At 40.1% G+C, this 21576-nt stretch overlaps 1 protein-coding gene across 1 annotated transcript in view; it reads right to left on the reverse strand.

Annotated features, from left to right (window-relative positions):
* The window catches only part of RAB3C (RAB3C, member RAS oncogene family), a 133005-nt gene that overhangs the window by 62853 nt on the left and 48576 nt on the right, over positions 1-21576 (reverse strand). Inside the window, exon 2 of the mRNA XM_075136396.1 lies at positions 2062-2180. Within this exon, the coding sequence (XP_074992497.1) occupies positions 2062-2180 (119 nt within the window). The remainder of the gene's footprint in view (positions 1-2061; positions 2181-21576) is intronic.

Here is a 21576-nt window from a genome sequence, read left to right on the forward strand (position 1 = left end):
TCATATTTTACAAGCCTATTTAAGAACTTCATAGCTTTAAAACATTTTCTTTTATTTTAAAGGGACTTTTTTTTTAAAAAATTAGTATGAAGCCTCGTTACTTTTCACCGGGAGACAGAGTGCCAACCATACCAGATCTAGGAGGCTGGAAAACAAACAGGTGGGAAAATTATTATAATAAGTACTCATATTTACACTTGCTATAAAGAAACCTTTGTGTCAGGGGAAGCTAGATAATACATGGCATGCCATCTGGTTTGCCAGAGATGGGGCAATAAGATTTGCAGATTACAGCTGGTCCTAGACAGTCATTATCACCCAGTTAACCCAGTGCTTGAACAGAATCAGCCCATGGACAAAGAACAGCAGAAGCAAAGCAAGAAAGTGCTTCAGCTGGCAGACCCAAGAAGCAGTGATGTGGACAGCCACAACTGCAGGTTCAGCTGCGAGGCTGGGTATACTCCTTGATTCCCTGCTTTTGCTAAACTTTCATAGCAGCATCTATGAATAACACTTTCAGCTACCTCCTGTTAGGTAGGAGATTCTGTCTCATGCTGTTGAACAGAGCAGTACTCACAAATGTGTTACAGCAAGCACTCAGCATGATACCTCCAGCTTGTTACGAAACATCCCTTTGGCATAACAAATGTGTCTTCATCTGAGTATCAAGCAGAGACTCCTCTCAGATACATTCAATTGTCCAAAGGATAGTTGTCTGGTCTATACTAGTCATATAAGCTTATCGATTCTCTAATAAATGGAAAGAGATGCTCATAAGAGCCATTCAGTGTAGAGTCATACAGCTAACTGATGGAGAGGAGAAGGTGGAACACACTCTGCAGTTGCCCCTTTCCCCTGGAGGAGTGTGAATGACTACATCCCTAGCGCTTACACAGGAAATGTTTGGCAACCCAAGATTCCATTTCTTGTAGAGCAGAATCGAGCTAAGGTTCTCAGTTCTTATTTTCAGTGTGGTGAATGACCAGGCTTAGCATATACAGACCAAGAAGAACTCCAGGTGGAGAGAGGGAAGGTGCTCCATGGGTTCAGTGACACTTTCTACCACAATAATAAGTAGAAGAGTGTAAAAGCGAGAAAGTTTTTTCTCAGAGAGTCTGAGGCTGGGCAAAAATTCCTGTTAGAAACAGGCATCACAGCATCACTGCCTTTTACTTTAAGTATGAAACACGTTTCTGACCTTGCCTGTCCTGAAAGAAGTACACAGTAGTGCGTATCTTAAAATAAATTAAAAAAAACCCAAAGAAACATACTGAACAAATCACACAAACTCTGAACAAAATCCTCTCTCAAACACAGTTCTCCCATGGGAACAGCATGCAAGAGGGCATGTGGAGCACATGTGACAAATGCTCTTCATATCACTCCAGAGCACTGCTAGGAGGCTCTCAGATATTAAAATAACTTGTAAAGGAAGAGATCACTGAGATTAGCTCTAGCTTTCCTTTTGGGTCAGCTTTACTTAAAAAAAAAGCCTTCGATTGTTTGGATCCTGTCTGACCCATGACTGACTAAAATGACACACTTTTATGGAGACATCTTGACATTCACATAATACAAGGTAATATAAGTATCAGCCATTTTAGGTTCTGCTATTCTGATGAAGTTTGCTCATCATTTTTACACTTGAGGCACAAGACTGACAGCATAATGTATATGTACAGCTACGGTTAAAAGCAACATGATGAAAAATTAAATTAAAAGACAACCCCCACACATGGTATCTCATTTTTTCCCATGAAATATGGGAACATTTTCTGGTATCTTAGCAGTTACTCTCCACACTAGCAGGCTGCTGGTTTTAGTAGTATGAATAACGCACATGAAATCACAGAAAACACAATGGTTACAATGAATTATATGCAATACGTTTTAAAATATTCATTGTCTTTCCAGAAAAAAACCCCACTGTATATTTGGGTGTAAGAATCTTGGGCACTGCATTTGGATATAAGTTTTCCAAAATAATTTACACTGTCACAGCAGGTGAGTGATATCAAATATTCTCTATGCTATTCAATATGAATTCCAAGTTTTACTTACCAATCCTGCACAGCATTGAAAGATTCTTCATTCGTGATGTCATACATTAAAATGAAGCCCATTGCACCCCGGTAGTAAGCTGTGGTAATTGTTCTGTATCTCTCCTGACCTGCTGTGTCCTGAAATAATAACAAACAAAATTTTTACATATTGCAGATAAATTGACAAATGATATCTTTTTTAATAAAAAGAAAGCTCTGATAACAGTTATTATACAACTCTGCAATCCTACTCAAAACTAATCAAAGGGGAGAAAACTGAGAATTACAGGAAAAAGGAGAATTCTGCGTTGGATCATAATAGGAGGGACACATCCACTCTGTCATGAGGTGAGAATGGAGAGAAGCAGAACAGCATGGCCCTCTGTCAGGTCATATATCCTGAATCATTCACTAATTCATGTCGTTGCACTTGAGAGTCGGGTAAGAACCTTGTCTCGTGCTCCTGCCTTGTACCTTCCCAGTTTGACAGAAGGGACAGGTAAAGTCTCATGTCCTGGATAAAATGCTGGGACAAAATAGCATCCTTAAGATCTTCATTACAAGATCAGGATGGTTCCTGAAGTCCGGAAACATCCTAACCAAAAAGGCAATGCCTAATTGTTCTGTTCTTGTGATTTAAGCCATTGGTGCTCCTGTCAACTTTAGAACCAATACAGTTCTGTGCTGACAAAATAAAAGCTGGAGGGCAGTGCTTTTAAAATAAGGATGATATCTAAAAAAAAAAAAAAAAAATTTTGCTAGCAGTGCCTTACCTCAAACCAGTTTTCTCCCTCATTCTCTGTATCTCATTCAATTGCCTTTAAAGTAAGAAATATAAGTCTTCCTTTCTCCTACTGCTTGCTTTACTGACTTCCATTAAAAAATTTTCAGGGCAGGGGCTACCTGTTACTACATTTATAAGCAATGTCTAGCATAACCACCCATGTCTGCACTAAGATTGTGAGACAACAGCAATAATTAAAATACAGGAAATGCATAACTATTTCCTGTTCCAGCATACCTATTTAACATTTTTAAACCATAAACATTAAAAGCGCTAGATGAGACATACATAACATTTCAGTGCAATCCTGTAACTGTCTAACAGATCATCTGCGTGTATTCAATTTTAACAAACTTTGAAACTAAATTTCATTATTTCAGATTTTTGAGTCGATAAGAAATAGTTTACTTTAAAGTACAGACAAAATTATTTAATTTGCCTTCCTACAGAGAGAGAATAATAACCAGTGATAAACAATGTTTTATTTGGTGTGTTTTCTGAAATTGTTCCTGGGCTAGTAGTACTGCCTTTTGAACGAGGAAAATAGATTAAGTGGGCCTCCTTCTTTACACATATATCACTCATCTTGTAAACTAATAAAGTAAAAAAAAGAGATTCTACATACATCAGAAACCACTTATAGAATAAGAAACCAAGACAGTTACTGAAACCAAACAAGGTCTTAGGTAAAATATATGGATTTTGTTCATTCTGGATTACAGCCGCTACTGCTTTGATGTAGTTGCAGTGATCCAAGATGGAAAGCTAATGTAGAAGTTAGACTCCAACAGGTCTCACAGAAGGTTAGGTTATGTCTTTACAGGAAAGGCCAGACAGGCCTAAACTTTTTCTTTTTATACTCTAAGCTGGCTAAGCCTATACCAACTGTGGTCTGGAGGTTGGATAGCTGCATTAACAGAACTGCTCCCAAATTTTCTGGTGGTATTACTGAATATTAAGGAATTAAGAGTCTTGCGCTAAGCGTGTGCATATTCTAATACTTAGAGGTCAATTCTTTCTCAGTAGGTCATAGTCTGTCAACAAGACAAAAGTATCATTGAAATGTTGAGTAAAATAATTTATTAGCAGAAGAATCACCTGCCATTATTTAAAACCATTTCTTTGTATTTCTTTTATGGAATAAGGTTTACTCTCACATTTTGCTGCCTTCATTTATTTGATTTGATATTGAAGAGCTCAGAGGGACAGAAGGAAAATATGGCCTATAGCAAGCACACAGCCTTTCTGTACATAAGAGATACGATTTTCAAACAAGTTTTGTCAGTGTCTATCTACTTGTTTATCAGTGACATGTATGGTTGGAAATATGATGGTATGACAAGCAGGGACCCACTGCTATGGAAGCAAATCTTATTTTGCTGTGGGTGATTTCCACTGAAGCCTGTCTGCAGGTAAGAGTGAAGAGCCCTAGCAACAAAGCCATAAATCAGTGAGGCTTCCTATCCAAGACACCAACTATTTTCTGTGCAGTGTTAAAGGTAGCTAGTGCGGGCCCAGCACTCTTGATTACAGAGAATAAAAAATGAGTGTAAAGAAAGACAAATCACGATAAAAGTTCTTAAATAATTTTACACAAAGGGAAATGAAGCTGCTGCTGAAGATCCAAACACTGACTCATCTTGGGATAGGTGATGCTCTTCTGGACCTTGGCATTTGATACGGGTCAGTCTGGGAAGGAACCACATATTTGGGGTTGTTTTCAATACAGGCATCTAATATGTGCCTGTAGCTAATGCTATGTTAATATGATGATAAAAAAGAAGATTTTCTTAAGTGGTATTTCAGTATATGGCACAGATGGATGACCATGAATAAAGTGGAGTTTATTAGTTTTAAACATCGATAATGACATTCCTGTTGGTATTATTTTCTATTCACTTGCTATAAGGAAGCAACTAAAATTTTAGTTGGCCTAATGTACAAATTAGGCAGTAGAGTGTTTATGATTGTGTAAGAAATGAACCCAAATACAAGTAATCAATGTTGTCAAAACTTTTGTGTTCCACACATTCATAAGCATCTCCTTTGTATTCTCACTGGAATATATTCATAAATGCCCTAAAGACAGCTTTTTTGTATGACTGTTAAGGAACTCAGATACCATTTGTCAGGAGAAATAGCACATTAGAAACATCAAATAGTTTGGTATTAAATATTATATTTTATTACAATGATTTAATTTATTTGAAACAAATAATGCAACAATGTAAGTGGTCCTTCTCTCTGTTTGTTAGTTTTTATTCTTATAGAAGAACTGAGCAGAAAAGAACTAATTTCCATATTTCATCACATTTATATCTGTAAATCACTATGATTTTATCCTCAGGTACTGTTTTGTACTTCTACTTGAAGAAAAGCTTTTCCAATTCAGGCATGGTTACTGGCTGCTGCTATGTTATCTTAGTCTTTTTTGGAAGACCATAGAATTAATCTGATGACCATCTTTTTAGGTTTAAATTCTGAAGTGTAACATTTGTATTTTGCACTGACTGATATTTATTTTTAAGCTGTTCTGGTTTTGGCTGGGATAGAGTTAAATTTCTTCCTAGTGCTGTTACTCGTATCCACTCCTTATTATTTATGTCATGCTTAGGTCTCACATTTTCAATACATTCCAATTAATCACCACCACCTTTCTTGTCTTTTTATATATATATATATACACACACAGAGATATTATTCCCTTAATCTATGGGCCATCCGTCTAAAATGTCCATTGAGTTCATTTAGTCCATGACTTTGGGCTCCATCTGTCATAACAGTCCTTCAGGGCAGGAGAGATGGTGTGTGGTGTTGGGCTGTTGCATCCTGAAGCCAGTTCTGATTTCCAGTATTGCTGCGCTCGTCCAGTTCTATCATCGTTGCACTTTGCTCGGTTTCATCAGAGTTAGCTCATTCTTCATTGATCTGGGTGATTTTACTGCTATAGCAACCATAGAAATAATGATGATATACAATATAATATAACAATTAACGTCATACAATTCAGTTCATTGGCTATTCTCACTCAAAATCAAATCCCCTTGAGGTACATACCGGACTTGCCCATCCTTTCGCATCACCCACCAAGTGCACCCAGGTCCTTGAGCAAAAGCAATCCCACAAATGAGTTTTCCCTTGCCAGAGGCAGGAATAACCCAGACTGTCTTCCCCAGCATATTCCTTATGTGCACGACAGGGACTTTATCTCCATTTACTCTACGTAAGACTTTTGATTGGGAGGGCCAGCTTGATTAACAGATCCCCTGGTGTTGACTAACCAGTTGGCTTTTGCTAAATGTGTGTCCCAATGCTTGAATGTCCCACCACCCATTGCTCTCAGCGTTGTCTTCAGCGGTCCATTGTATCGTTCGATTTTCCCGGAGGCTGGTGCATGGTAGGGGATGTGATAGACCCACTCAATGCCGTGCTCTTTGGCCCAGGTGTCTATGAGGGTGTTTCGGAAATGAGTCCCGTTGTCTGACTCAATTCTTCCGGGGGTGCCATGTCGCCATAAGACTTGCTTTTCAAGACCCAGGATGGTGTTCTGGGAGGTGGCATGGGGCACAGGATATATTTCTAACCATCTGGTGGTTGCTTCCACCATGGTGAGCACATAGCGCTTACCGTCATGGGTCTGTGGGAGTGTGATATAATCAATCTGCCAAGTCTCCCCATATTCATATTTCAACCATTGTCCTCCATACCAAAGAGGCTTTACTCATTTGGCTTGCTTGATTGCAGCTCACGTTTCACATTCATGGATAACCTGTGCAATAGCGTCCATGGTTAAGTCCACCCCTCGATCACGAGCCCATCTATATGTTGCATCTCTTCCGTGATAGCCCGAAGCATCATGGGCCCACCGAGCTATAAATAATTCACTCTTAAGTTGCCAGTCCAGATCCACCTAAGCCACTTCAATCTTAGCAGCCTAGTCCACTTGCTGGTTGTTTTGATGTTCTTCAGTGGCTTGACTCTTAGGTACATGAGCATCTTCGTGACGTACTTTTACAACCAGGTTCTCTACTCGGGCAGCAATATCTTGCCACAATGCGGCAGCCCTGATGGGTTGACCTCTGCGCTGCCAGTTTTCTGCTTCCATTGCTGCAACCACCCCCACAGGGCATTTGCCACCATCCATGAGTCAGTATAGAGATAAAGCACTGGCCATTTTTCTCGTTCAGCAATGTCCAAGGCCAGCTGGATGGCTTTCACCTCTGCAAACTGGCTCAACTCACCTTCTCCTTCAGCAGTTTCTGCAGCTTGTCATATAGGACTCCATACAGCAGCTTTCCATCTCCGATACTTTCCCACAAGGCGACAGGACCCGTCAGTGAACAAGGCATATTGCTTCTCATTTTCTGGTAGTTTGTTATATGGTGGGGTCTCTTCAGCACGTGTCACCTCCTCCTCTGGGGATATTCCAAAATCTTTGCCTTCTGGCCAGTTCATGATCACCTCCAAGATTCCTGGGTGACTGGGGTTTCCTATTCGGGCCCGTTGTGTGATCAGTGCGACCCACTTACTCCACGTAGCATCGGTTGCATGATGTGTAGAGGGGACCCTTCCTTTGAACATCCAGCCCAGCACCGGCAGTTGGGGTGCCAGGAGGAGCTGTGCTTCAGTACCAACCACTTCCGAAACAGCTCGAACCCCTTCATATGCTGCCAATATCTCCTTCTCAGTTGGAGTGTAGCGGGCCTCGGATCCTCTGTATCCCCGACTCCGAAACCCTAAAGGTCGACCTCGAGTCTCCCCTGGTGCTTTCTGCCAGAGGCTCCAGGTAGGGCCATTCTCCCCGGCTGTGGTGTAGAGCACATTCTTTACATCTTGTCCTGCCCGCACTGGCCCAAGGGCTACTGCCTGAACTATCTCCTGTTTAATTTGTTCAAAGGCTTGTCGCTGCTCAGGGCCCCATTTGAAGTTGTTCTTCTTCCGAGTCACTTGATAGAGAGGGCTTACGATCTGACTGTAATTTGGAATATGCATTCTCCAAAAGCCCACAACGCCTAAGAAAGCTTGTGTTTCCTTTTTGCTAGTTGGTGGGGACATGGCTGTTATTTTATTGATCACATCCATTGGGATCTGATGATGTCCATCTTGCCATTTTATCCTAAAAACTGGATCTCCTGTGCAGGTCCCTTGACTTTACTTTGTTTTATGGCAAAGCCGGCCTTCAGAAGGATTTGGACTATTCTCTCCCCTTTCTCAAAAACTTCTTCTGCTGTGTTGCCCCACACGATGATGTCATCAATGTATTGCAGGTGTTCTGGAGCCTCAGCTTGTTCCAGTGTGGTGTGGATCAGTCCATGGCAAATGGCAGGGCTGTGTTTCCACCCCTGAGACTGTCGGTTCCAGGTGTACTGGATGCCCCTGCAAGTGAAAACAAACTAGGGCCTGCACTCCACCGCCAAAAGGATTAAGAAGAACGCATTAGCAATATCAATAGCGTACCACTTGTCTGCCTTTGACTCCAGCTCGTATTGGAGTTCTAGCATGTCCATCACAGCAGCACTCAGTGGCGGCATGACTTCGTTCAGGCCACAATAGTCTACTGTTAGTCTCCACTCTCCATTAGACTTTCACACTGGCCATATGGGACTGTTGAAGGGTGAGCGAGTCTTGCTGATCACTCCTTGGCTCTCCAGTCGACGAATCAGCTCATGGATGGGGATCAGGGAGTCTCGGTTGGTGCGATATTGCCGCCGGTGCACTGTTGTGGTAGCGATTGGTACCTGCTGTTCTTCAACTCTCAACAACCCCACAACAGAAGGGTCCTCCAAGAGACCGGGCAAGGTGGACAGCTGTTTAATTTCCTCCATCTCCAGGGCAGCTATACCAAAAGCCCACCCGTACCCTTTTGGGCCCTTGAAATACCCTCTCCTGAGGTAGTCTATACCAAGGATGCACGGAGCCTCTGGGCCAGTCACAATGGGGTGCTTCTGCCACTCATTCCCAGATAGGCTCACTTCGACCTCCAATACAGTTAATTCTTGGGATCCCCACTGTCACTCCAGAAATACAGATGGGTTCTGCCCCTTTATAGCTTGATGGCATCAAGGTACACTGTGCACCAGTGTCTACGAGAGCCTTATGCTCCTGTGGATCTGATGTGCCAGGCCATTGAATCCACACAGTCCAGTAAACCCGGTTGTCCCTTTCCTCCACCTGGTCGGAGGCAGGGCCCCTCCGGTTCTGGTCATAGTATCTGTTTCTCACTTCTTGCAAACGCGAGTCAAGAATTTCTTCATTACAATCCAAAGTAAGATCAGCCCTTCTACTCTGTCTGGGGAACTGTTCACTGGAAACTGGACTGTCTTGAGACAGGTTTTTCCTGAAAACTGGAGCAGCATTTTTCCTGGGAGAACCCCCTTGTGTGATTGTGTTTCCATTAACTCACGTACCCATGCCTCTAGGGTCAAGGTAGGTTTTCCATCCCACTGCCTCATGTCCTGTCCGTGGTCACGCAGGTAAAACCACAGGGTGCCCCGTGGTGTGTACCTTCCATATCCTCTCTCTTGAGCAGAAGAACGCTGACTCCTAATCGCTGAGATACTGGTCTGTACAGGTGGAGAATAGGACATATCCTCTTCAAGTTGCTGGACCTTCCGGGACAGTTTCTCCACAGCCGAGACAAGGGAGGAGGAGACAGTTTCTTCGTATTTCCAGAGTCTGCTAACAACGCCATCCACCGTTGGTGCTTCTTCCTCTTGCCAGCACAGTACTGCCAACGAACTGGCATATGACGCTGGTGCGCGCCGTACCAACTTCTGCCACATGGGTCGCGTGCACTGGACATCATCTGGATCTTTGGGCATTTGGTCGTTGTCCAGGTCACTATAAACCATGTTCAGCATGGCTAATTCTCTCAGGTACTGGATACCTCTCTCCATAGTGGTCCATTTGCCTAGGCGATATATAACATCTTCCTTGAAGGGATACCTTTCCTTCACACCTGACAGCAGTCGCCTCCAGAGGCTGAGGACCTGTGTCCCTTTTCCAATTGCTTTGTCAATGCCCCCTTCCCTAGCAAGGGATCCCAGCTGTTTGGCTTCCTTCCCCTCTAATTCCAGGCTACTGGCCCCCAGCATCGGAGCAGCCAGGTAACAATGTGCTCACCTGGATGACAGCTGAAATCTTTCCGCATATCTCGCAACTCATTCAGGGATAGGGATCGTGTGGTTTCCGTCTCATTTATGAGTTCTTCCTCTTCCTCCTCCCCTCCTCGTGATGGCCCTGCTTTTCCATCATCCCTTTCTAAACGACCGGATCTCCGCTTCAAAGATTTCTTCTTCTGTACAGGGGCGACAGATACCAGCAAAGGTTGGTCCTCTGGTTCAGCTGTAGTACCTGTTGCTGGGGTTTGGGTAGCTGCAGTGCCTGTCACGGGGGTTGGAATAACTGTAGTGACTGTTGCTGGGGTTTGAGTGGCTGCAGTGCCTGTCGCGGGGATTGGAGTAACCGTAGTGTCTGTTGCCGGGGTTTGAGTAGCCACAGTGGTTGTCTTGGGGGTTTGTGTAGCCACAGTGGTTGTTGAGGGGGTTGAAGTAGCCGCAGTGCCTGTTGTAGGGATTTGAGTAGCCACCGTGTCTGTTGCTGGGGTTGATCTCTGGACAGTATTCCTGAATAGTTGTTTAACCCTAAACAAGACTTGAACCACATTCAGGAGACATAGCAATATGAACACGCTTGTTTGAACACCCCAAGGATATTCAAAATTCTCAGGGAATATTGTGGACGTCTTCAAGAAGAGGATAGAAGAAAAAGGACTTTCTGAAGATATGGAAGGGAAGATGAACAAGTGGGAGAAAGTGTCCCATCCTGTCTCCCCCCTAAATTCATTCTCTGAGGAGAAAAAAGTGTAATTACTAATAGTTTCTAAGAGGTGGTTCCTGAGGTACAGAGGTGACAGCAGTGCTGAGTACAGATACCAGATTAGTCTTACAACCAATGATTTTATCACATCATAAAACAGCAAGAAAACGATAAACTTGGCCCAGTTCTGAATAGCGATAAACAGGAACATATACTGCAAGCAAGGTATTACATACTGCAACACTGAGAGCCAGCCCCACAACTTTGAGAGCCAATAAATCAACATTGTGACTAATCAATATAATGAATGCTTATAACAATTTTGCCTTAACACACTTTGGTCAGATCTATCATTATTTCAATCCATGTTGGGCGCCAAAAAAGGACTTTCGTGGTTTAACCTGGCAGGCAGCCAAATACCACGCAGCCACTCGCTCACTCCCCCCCCACATCCCGTCCCCCCGTGGGGCGGGGAGAGAATCGGAACAGTAAGAGTGAGAAAAACTCGTGGGTTGAGATAAAGATAGTTTAATAGAACAGAAAAGAGAAAATAATAATAATAACAATAGAATATACAAAATGAGTGAGGCACAATGCAATTGCTCACCACCCGCGCTGACCGATAACCAAGTAATGATCGCTACTTCCTGGAACACACCTACCATTCGTATATTGAGCATGACGTCACATGGTATGGAATACCCTGTTGGCCAGCTGGGCTAGCTGTCCTGGCTGTGTTCCCTCCTCCCAGTCTAGCTTGGTAGCAGAGGATAGTTGTCCTTGAGAAGGTACTTAGCAACAACTGAAAACATCAGTGTGTTATCAACATTCTTCTCATACCAAATCCAAAACACAGCATTAGGAAGAAATTTAACTCTATCCCAGCCGAAACCAGAACATAAGCAAACTAAATAAAGTAGGTCTGAGGAAGAATAAAATTTGACCTATTATTGACTGGCATTTTAACCAAAGCAGTTCATTTCCATCCTTATGGGCAGAAAACAAGACACATAGATCATCTTGGGGGCCTTTTCATTCATGGAAGTAATGTCTGGTAAGGACAACTGACTGTTCATTAAAGAAGTAGCGTGAAAACGCAGAAGGGAATTAATGACAGTGAGGGAAAGCTTTATGAAAAGTTCCATGCAGAGAAGACAAGAAGAGATATTTTACAAATCTTAGTCAAAACAAAACAAAAAGGGTCTCAGCAGCTGCAAGAAATATTTTCAAATATTATATTCACTTTCATAAATTCTGTTTTTAATAAAGTTCTCACAATTCCATCAGCCCACACCAATTAGGTCATCCTATCTTAGTGAATCTTTTTTAATAGGCACCAGATTTTAGCTATTAAATCACAGAATGATAAGGTTTAGTGGGCATAGTACTTTAGAAATTACTCAGTTTCTGAGCAGTGCATACAGCATGCTGGCTAATAGCCCATGGTCCAAAGTATTTGGAAGATTCCGAGACTTGCACAGTTTGGCTTTGTGTGCTCTGATGCCTCTAGTATGTTTGGGGTTTTTTTCCCTTAATTAATTTTTTTGCCTATAATTAGATATTTCCAAACATTTTTATGCTCCAGATCCTGATATGTATAATTTCATATTACAAAAATTCATTGCTTTTTGCCAGAAATTCAATAGCTAAAAGAACCAGTAAAGCTTTTCCATCAGTGAAGATCTTGAACAGGGTATGCATACATATAGGCAGTGAAAGAGGAATGGTAGAGGTACAGATTGAGTGCAAAATATCTGTTTCTGGCTCAGGATGAAGATAGCAATCTGGTATGTATTTGGCCAACTCTCCTTTATCGTATATGTATCAAATGGTATGGAGATAAATAATTCTCGATTACCTTGGCTGTTCATTTGAGTTAAACTTAAAGCTTGACAGTACAATACAGCTTAAAGTGACGATATGTTAGTTACTTTTACAGTAACCACATGAACCAAGTTTTGTCCTGTGCTTCTCCCTTGAAACAACCCTTTAATAATGTTATCAGAATTTCCTACAGATTCTCATTATTGCTGTGTAACTGCCATACCATTGAAGGCCTTAGTGTATGAGGAACGCACCAGCTGCTGACAACAATGCTCCCAGAGTAATGGAGAGATATAACATAATAGCCATCTGTGCAAGTAGGAACACATAGGAATAGCAAGCTAGCTGACTCAAGAAGAACCTTTATTCCACATGAAGTTAAGAGTTTATGGGGCTGGAAAATCTCAAAATACAAAATAGAGAAACCAAGGTTCTGATAGTAATCTTGAAAATAGTAACTATTTAGGCTTGCAAAGTACAGTTAACTGAGTTAACCTGATGGAACGTGCCATACCAGCTTAGACTATACCAATGTTTTTGAGCAATATGTTAAATCAGGCCCTTGAATTCATTTGCTGAGTGTGTGCTCTCCCTCCCACCCTTGCCTAGCACTGCACCACTGACAGGAACAATACTTTATGTAAATAACTTCCAAGTGGAGTTGCTCATTATTAATGCAGACAGTTTTGAAAGTGAAAGTAAACAGCATTTGGCAGCAAGAACTTTTAATAAGCCTGTCATGAAGGAATTCAGTCTGCAAAACACAAACTTATTTTGTAGCACACTTGGCTTTCGTTTCCCTGGAATTCTGTCTCATATATATGTGTGTGTGTGCATGTGTTTGTAGAAATATATATATATATGTATATCAAAAAAACATTTGGAGCATGAATAGTCAACTACTCAGCTTGCCAGTGCAAATCTGCTAGACGAATATGCTAGTCCTTAGAAGTCACCCCAAAATCACAGCTGAGAGATCATTCATTGTATGGGAGGGATGCGGGAGCATGGCAGGGCCAGCTGGAAATCGTAGAGGCCAGAGCTGTGGGGAGAGGTATTATTTCAAAGGTGGCTAGTAAAAAAGGGCCTGGGAGGGCTGTCCTGGCTGACAGAAGGTGGGGTGGAGCTTGCGCTAGAGAGACAGTTTGGCTCCTACAAAGTCCAAGTTGGGGTTGTAAAAGTACTTTACTGCCAGATTTGCTTTCTCTCACTTCATCCATGCAGCTGGTGACTGTGCCTGAAGTTAATTTCCTTTTAAATCTTCTGGTTTTCTCCTTTCCTGTTCTGTGTTCTCTCTCCTCTTTTATTTTTAAGACTTGCATAAAATGTTCATTCTCTGCAGTTCAGCTACCATTTCTTCCTAAAGCACGAAGTTTAGGAAAACCATGGTATCACTATCTCCCTTCTAGCCCAGTTCTGGACACAAGTTTTGAGCCCCACTGCCATTTCAGTGCATGCCTCCCTCTTTCCCTGCTATAAGCTGCAGCTTTCTTCTTGTCCAGTCTTCACTTTGGTTGTGGCCTCTCCTACTCTGTTGGAGATGAGGATCAATTCCTCTTGTCCTTCTTCCCCATCTTTGGACTTATTTACTTTATAAAGTATCTGTCAGATCAGTAGGACCTGGCATTCTCTTCAAAAGTAAAACAGATTAACCAAGCTTCATGTTAGGTCTTAAGAAGAATTTCTCTTTCTGGAAAGGCTCAGGTTTTGCTTTCAAGATCTTCTTTTTCTTTTATTTTATGTAAAGTGTTACAGAATCAAACATTAAGTACAGCTGCCAAAAATGTATAGTGGAAATCACGAATTTACAAAATCTAATTTGCACTTCATGTAATAATGCAAGTATTTTTTAATGAGTAAAATTAAAAGGCAAATTAATATTGGAGCCCAACTTGTAACTACAGGTAGGGAAAAATCAGTTGAATAACTTTCTATTTGTATTATTTTTAAATACTTGTAAATCAGACTGTAAAAATTTCCTCACATTTTTTCAGAAAAAGAGTGAAGCAACAGAGAGCCATTTTGAACAAACAGTTATATACAAACAAAACCAGCAAAGCTGTGATAAGGATCTTTGTTCTACAGGCAGCTATTACCATACAGGAAGCAGCACTGGAAAAATGCGTTATTCTTAGTTTTGTCATATTTTGTTTTTAAAGCGCCTGCTCCCAGAGTCCTGTGATTGTACAAGAACAGCAACTTTTTTTTCTTTTTTTTTAATCTTTGTAGTCAGAGATCAAAAATGTGTCCCAATGCACAATGAAAAAACAAAAGGCATTTAATATGGACTGAAATTAAAAATATTAAAAATATTAAAAATAAAACTGTTACTAAAACCAAAATAATCTTGGAATGCTGTCATCTGGCACTGAATTCTGGCAAAGCTTAAGAAGATGAGAACAACCTGCTTTTCAGTGAAAGAAATTTAGACCTATAATAACGTTACAACGAACGGTAATCCTAGAAATCTGACACTCAAATACACTATGGGCAATCTTCAGACTTGACACAAAGTCTCCTTAAGCTCCAGGAGTATACTTGGTAATTTAGACACTAAACAAACAGTGGTTGTCATGCTTACAGTGGGATGAGGATAGGTTGCAACAGAGTCAATCCTAATGCTGTGAGACTTATGCATATTAGGAAAATAAAAAGCTGTCCTGGTTTCGGCTGGGGTAGAGTTAAATTTCTTCCTAGTGCTGTGTTTTGGATTTAGTATGAGAAGAATGTTGATAACACACTGATGTTTTTAATTGTTGCTAAGTACCCTATGGTCAAGGACTTTCAGCTTCCATGCTCTGCCAAGTTCACAAGAGGCTGGGAGGGAGCATAGCCAGGACAGCTGGCCCAGCTGGCCAACGGGATATTCCATACCATGTGACATCATGCTCAGTATATGAATGGTAGGCGTGTCCAGGAAGTAGCAAACTCTACTTGGTTATCGGTCAGCGCGGGTGGTGAGCAATTGCATTGTCCATCACTCATTTTGTACATTCTATCATTATTATTATTATTAATTATTATTATTACTACTACTACTATGATTACTACTATTACTACTATTATTATTATTATTTTCCCTTCTTTTTCTGTTCTATTAAACTGTCTTTAACTCAACCCATGAGTTTTCTCACCCTTACTGTTCCGATTCTCTCCCCGTCCCACTGCGGGGGCGGCGGGAGTGAGTGAGAGGCGGTGTGGTGTTTGGCTGCCTGCCGGGTTAAACTACGACAGAAGCAGAGCTGTTTCATTCATAGATGAAGCAGGCACTAAACAGTCCTTCAGTCTTGTCTCACTTGGCTTTGGTGACTGCTAAAGGTATTTGCAACTTGCCAGTGTTTTAAACTGGCTCTTCCATCCAGAAAGTACTTTGTAGCCTAAAAATAGGTGTGTTCTTGCCGTATGATAAATGTAGGGTTTTTTTTTGTTTGTTGGGGTTTTTTTGGGGGCTAGGGTTTTGTTTTCTTTTTTGGTGGGGTTTTTTTACAGCTGTACTAAAGCTTTTACATCTTTGTCTATCTTCCACCATTTTTTAAAGGCATTTGCCTTTCATTTAGCAGAGATTGGAAAAAACACTGAGCTACAATACAAGTTCAGAAAATTAGAGTCAAGCTGACTATTATCACATAAGCAGAGAACAATATCGAGGTATATTGGAATGCCAGAGTACCTTCCTCTTCCCATTTCTGTACTTTGATTGAATACTTATAAATCTTCTGGATTAACTACTTCTCTCTAGAACTTGTTATTCATAAAATAAGAATAATAAGTTTTCAGATTTCTCTCTCCCTTGTCATTCTGTCCTATTCTGCATCTTGAACACAGCTTTCTCTATTAATATTCATTACTTATATTTAATTAGCTTGCCTTTATTATTCAGGATGAGTTGGGATCCATAGATAGAGAAAAGTTTGACCAGCCATTTTGATAATAGCTCTATGTTAGTGGCTCATTGCACTGAACAAATTTGCATAATAGTATCATCATGTTACAATATTATGCAAATCCTTGTCCACTGATTAGCTAACAGTACCTCTTAGCTATTGAGAGCTATGAACATAATTCTTTCCTCATGACACACCGAGCTTAGCATGTTTTTGTTCTGGGCCTTTTTTAGAAGCATAATTTTGTAACTCTCCAACTCTAAGAGAAAAATGAATTAGTGGTACAAAGGACCTTTTAAAGCTATAAACCAAGCATTCTTACTAGAAACTCTCTCTCCACCTCTGCTTTTCCTTGTGATAAAACCCAGTTTAAATCTGCAGTGAAGTTTCTCTCATTTGGAACAAATTACAGGAATGTTCCTATTAAATATTAATAACCTTCCTAACCTTCCCAGGAGCAAAAGAATGCATTTCTGTGCAGAATATTAAGTTTACAAAACACATTTAAAGGCTCATTAGAATTACTATTAACTTATGCTTTTTACATAAAAATGTTTTAAATCTCAATTACCTATGAAAAGGAAAAGAGACAATCTGCAACACAGAACAAGCCACATTTTACCTCTTTTAAGCAAGAAACTATAAATGCAATATTTCTGGAAGAGTTCAGCCATGGCTGAAGTTCAGTCCCATTCAGAACTTCCATGAGGGCTGGTAAAAGGCACAGCTTAGTGCTTTAGAAAACTTGCAGAATGAAAGTACTGGACTACAGTGTGGTCTGTGCTGAAACAGTTTCCTCTTGCCTTGGCAAAAAAATGCTGCTTTAGAGCTGTCTGGAAGATTCCTTGTGTGGTGATCTGTAGATAACTTCTGTATCCTCTTTCTATGACTGGGGCAGACATTGTCTTCTGGGGCAGACATCAAAGATACCTAAAGAAATTTTGATAGCTGTTTGTTTGTTGTACCTTAGGGAGGTAATATAAGATTCCAAGGCTTAGCTGAAAAAAGCACCTGGTGTTTTCTGGAGAACTTCACCAGTGATGTATCGAATGTGCAGAATGCCACCATCTTTTCTCCACTAGCAATGCAACCCCTTCATGCCTTTCAGGGAGATGTTCCCTCCCCTGACAGAGAACTATTGAGAGCTGTGTTTGCAGGACAGTCTCCATCAAACTCTCTTTTCTTCCACTTTTAACTCCTTTGCCCTCCAACAGTCTGTCATCATCAAACACTCCCTTAATACGTGACTGTGGGTGAGATCTTTGAATTCCCCGTCATCTTAGTTTTTTCTTTTTCTTGGGTCTGATTGTAGTGATCAGTAATCTAGGTTTGCAATGGTAGTTATTATACAGTGTAGTCAGCTGGCTAGAATCATTAAAGAACATTATGTTCCAGGTCAGTTCTTCTGTTGTCTACAACACATTCAGATGAACCTGTCCAAAATGTTTCTGTGTTAAAGGGAAAGATGGAGAAAGGATAGGTGGTATAGGACAGATTATGTCAGCCATCAGGTCCTGGAAGGTATTTTACAGCATGGGAATCCACTGCTGCATCCAGACAGCTTGCGACACAAAGATGATTCATGAAAGACCAAGAATCTGGCTCCAAGACTTTTAGACTTTGCATGACTTCTCTAGTTCTTTCAAAGCTGATCTTTAGTTAACTACTCTTACAAGACCCAGGAAAAAATATTTTTCTGGCTTTTAATTGTTTTAGTTTCCTTATGAAAAAATTAAGAGGACACATCCTCTATAACAAAAAGATACCTTTGTCATCAATACGCTGCTAGAATTATCTACACCTAGATAGGATTTCTCTATTAATTTGGGGAATCTTTAAATTGTATTGAAGTCACCAAGAAAAAAAGTCTCATCGAAACAAGATGTAATTCTTAGATACACCATAAGCATTGCTAGAATCTCCTCACCAAGGAAAGAAAGGTTAAAGATGCCAAATAGAAACAACAATATAATTTACTGTATGATTTGAGGTGGGTTTTCATCTGGAAAATATATTATTTAAACTAAAGGCCTCTGTGTTCTCTTGCTTGTCAGTAAATACCTCTGCACTGTGGCTGCATATCAAAAGGTTGTACCTTGAACACTTCTCTAATGTACTGGTATTTGATGAGAGAAATGTAGTTTAAGAGAGCACAGGTTATTCTGACAAGGAAATATTTATTTACCCTGAAAATGTCTCAGCAGCTGACATAGTTTAATGCACATCAACCAATCATAAGCTTTATGTTGTTCTAGCTTAAGACTGTAAATTATTAAAGAGAGAGTTGTAAAAAGAAGTTAAATATGTCAGGTGTGATTAATCTATGAATCTCACATTATTTGAAGTACAGTGCCCTTATCCTTGCATTCTTTTCTTGGGGAGTTCTGGCATAAAGTGGCATAATTAAATTAGATTTCAGCTAAATTGCTGTTTAGTTTGGCCCCTGGTGTCTCCTCTTTTTTACCTCAGACTGGTTGAGAGCTATGTGTTTAGCATATATAGAATCATATTTAGCAATTCTAATGACTTCTTTGTAATTTTAAACTCAAACTTTTGAGAAAAACACAGTCTCACCAGAAAGCATAATTGCCAAACCTATTAAAATAGAATAGAATAGACTTTCAGTTGGAAGGGACCTACAACGATCATCTAGTCCAACTGCCTGACCAATTCAGGGCTGACCAAGTTAAACCATGTTATTAAAATGCCTCTTAAACAGTGACAGGCTTGGGGCATCAACCATCTCTCTGGGAAGCCTATTCCAGTGTTTGACCACCCTCTTGGTAAAGAAATGCTTCCTAATGTCCAGTCTAAACCTCCCCTGGTGCAGCTTTGAACCCTTCCCACACATCCTGTCACCGGATACCAGGGAGAAGAGCTCAGCACCTCCCTCTTCCCTTCCCTGCCTCAGGAAGCTGCAGAGAGCAATGAGGTCTCCCCTCAGCCTCCTTTTCTCCAAACTAGACAACCCCAGAGTCCTCAGCCGCTCCTCACAGGACATGTCTTCCAGCCCTTTCACCTGCTTTGTTGCCCTCCTCTGGACACATTCAAGTACCTCAACATCCTTTTAAAATGAATATATTTATTCAAAAATAATAATAAATAATATATAAAAATAAATAAAAATATACATACAGTATAAATATAAATCTAATATTAACATTTCTTGTTTTATTTTAGTAATGAGAAAATCAGTCTTTTTACCTATGGCAGCTATTCTGGAGTCCTGGCCACTGGTACAGTAGCTAGTATCAGTACCACCATTACAGGTATATATATTCATATAGGAAGCAGAATAAAACACACTATCTCATTCTATTACTCTCTCAGAAATGGTCACATTTTGTTCCCTTAGGTTTTTGTCCAAAGAAATCCTGAAATAATTAGGAAGTTTTATTTAACAGATAAGTTTCCAGTATCATTGTAAGCAGAACATAGAACACCCCCGCTGACAATCTGTAAGCAGGGATAGTTCATGATCCAGAACTAGAGGAAATGCAGTGATGTTACTTCCTTGATCACTGCAAAGCTATTTTATGAGTTTGGACATTTCTTTTTCTTATTTTTTTAAGTATTATAACATCACACTGGTATAAAAAATGCTATATAAATTTTTGTTACATAAGGATTTGGCCCTAGGTGTAAACACCTCTGACAAAAGTCTTCAAAAAGAGTGGTGGTTAAATTGGATCCTGATTTTATCAAAGTACAAGCATATAAAGCTACTAAATATATTTAGGGAGATTTACTGGATGTGCTGTGTTTTTAAATACATAAACAATTTGCATACTTAGGCTTTAAATATTTGAGCATTTACTTTCCAACCTCTTGAAGATAATACAACTTGAGCATGCTTGTCACCTACCAACTAGGTTGCAACAGACTTTCCCATGCAAACTATAACCTTTGCGAGAAAAACATAGGCATATGGGTAGCTGTGAGTATGCAAATTCACATGCCTAGACAAACTAGAAGACAGGTTGCATTTAAAGTCTATTTATGTAGAAATACACTTACCTGTTCTTCAGCCACTTTTCTTAAGCATCCGTTAATGGCAACCATCATAGAGAAAATACTGGACTAATTGCACCTTTGGTCTGATGCAATATAAACATTCAAGAAGGCTCAAAACTAATATTTAGTGTAAGGTTTTATCAAAATCCTGCTAGAAAATCTAATTTTTTTTTTTCTCTACAAAGAAGGATGAGCAACAGTGGTTTCAACAACATAGAATCATAGAATCATTAAGGTTGGAAAAGACCTCTAAGATCATCAAGTCCAACCGTCAACTCAACACACCATGCCCACTACACCATGTCCCCAAGGGCCTCATCTACACGTCTTTTAAAGACTTCCAGGGATGGGGACTCCACCACTTCCCTGGGCAGCCTGTTTCAAGGCCTGACCACTCTTTCAGTAAAGAAATTTCTCCTAATGTCCAATCTAAACCTCCTTTGGCGCAACCTGAGGCCATTTCCTCTCGTCCTAACAGTTAAAAGAAAGATATTTATTCAAAAGTTTCTTCAATAAATGGAGCAATAAATGAAGCAAAGAACAGGTATCAAAAGGAAAAGGATATTAACTAGGAAATTTTCGTCCTATATTTGTATTTCAAAAAGCATCAGGCAGACAAAGAAGCAGCAAGATTTCTACATTTGAAGGAATAAGTTTTGAAGTTTTACAGGTGTCTTTGGAACTTGGCAAGAGAATTTAGAACTAGTTCTTAACACAAAGTATATGAGAAACTTTATAAATGCATAGTTAGGCTGATGCACTAAATGAGAAAAAGAAATGATGAGAAAAAGAAATATGCAGAGATCCTCATGCAGAGAAGTAACTTCCAAAAGGAATTCAAGCTTTCAGGTGCTTTGCTGGCTGAGGACTACAACAGTAATCAGGGGTCAAATCTTAGATTAACAAATGTTACTTCTTGGACTTTTAAGGAAATCTGATTTTTTAGACTTAGGTAAAGAAAGAGAGGTGAGGGTTAACATTATTTTAAAACTAATTGTGTTTAGAAATTCAGAGAAGGAATGTGAAACTGCTGATGCTTTATCATTTAGAAGTGATGACCATTTTTACCTGCTACATATGAATAACAGTTTGCTGACTACTCACAGACAGTAAATAATATGATCCTACGGAAAAAAAAATCAAATAAAATTTTTACTCACTTAAAATTCTCATTATTTCAGTGCTAAATTAACTTAAGTAATAATACTGC

Source organism: Calonectris borealis, chromosome Z, assembly GCF_964195595.1.
Source record: "Calonectris borealis chromosome Z, bCalBor7.hap1.2, whole genome shotgun sequence".
Taxonomy (NCBI): domain Eukaryota; kingdom Metazoa; phylum Chordata; class Aves; order Procellariiformes; family Procellariidae; genus Calonectris; species Calonectris borealis.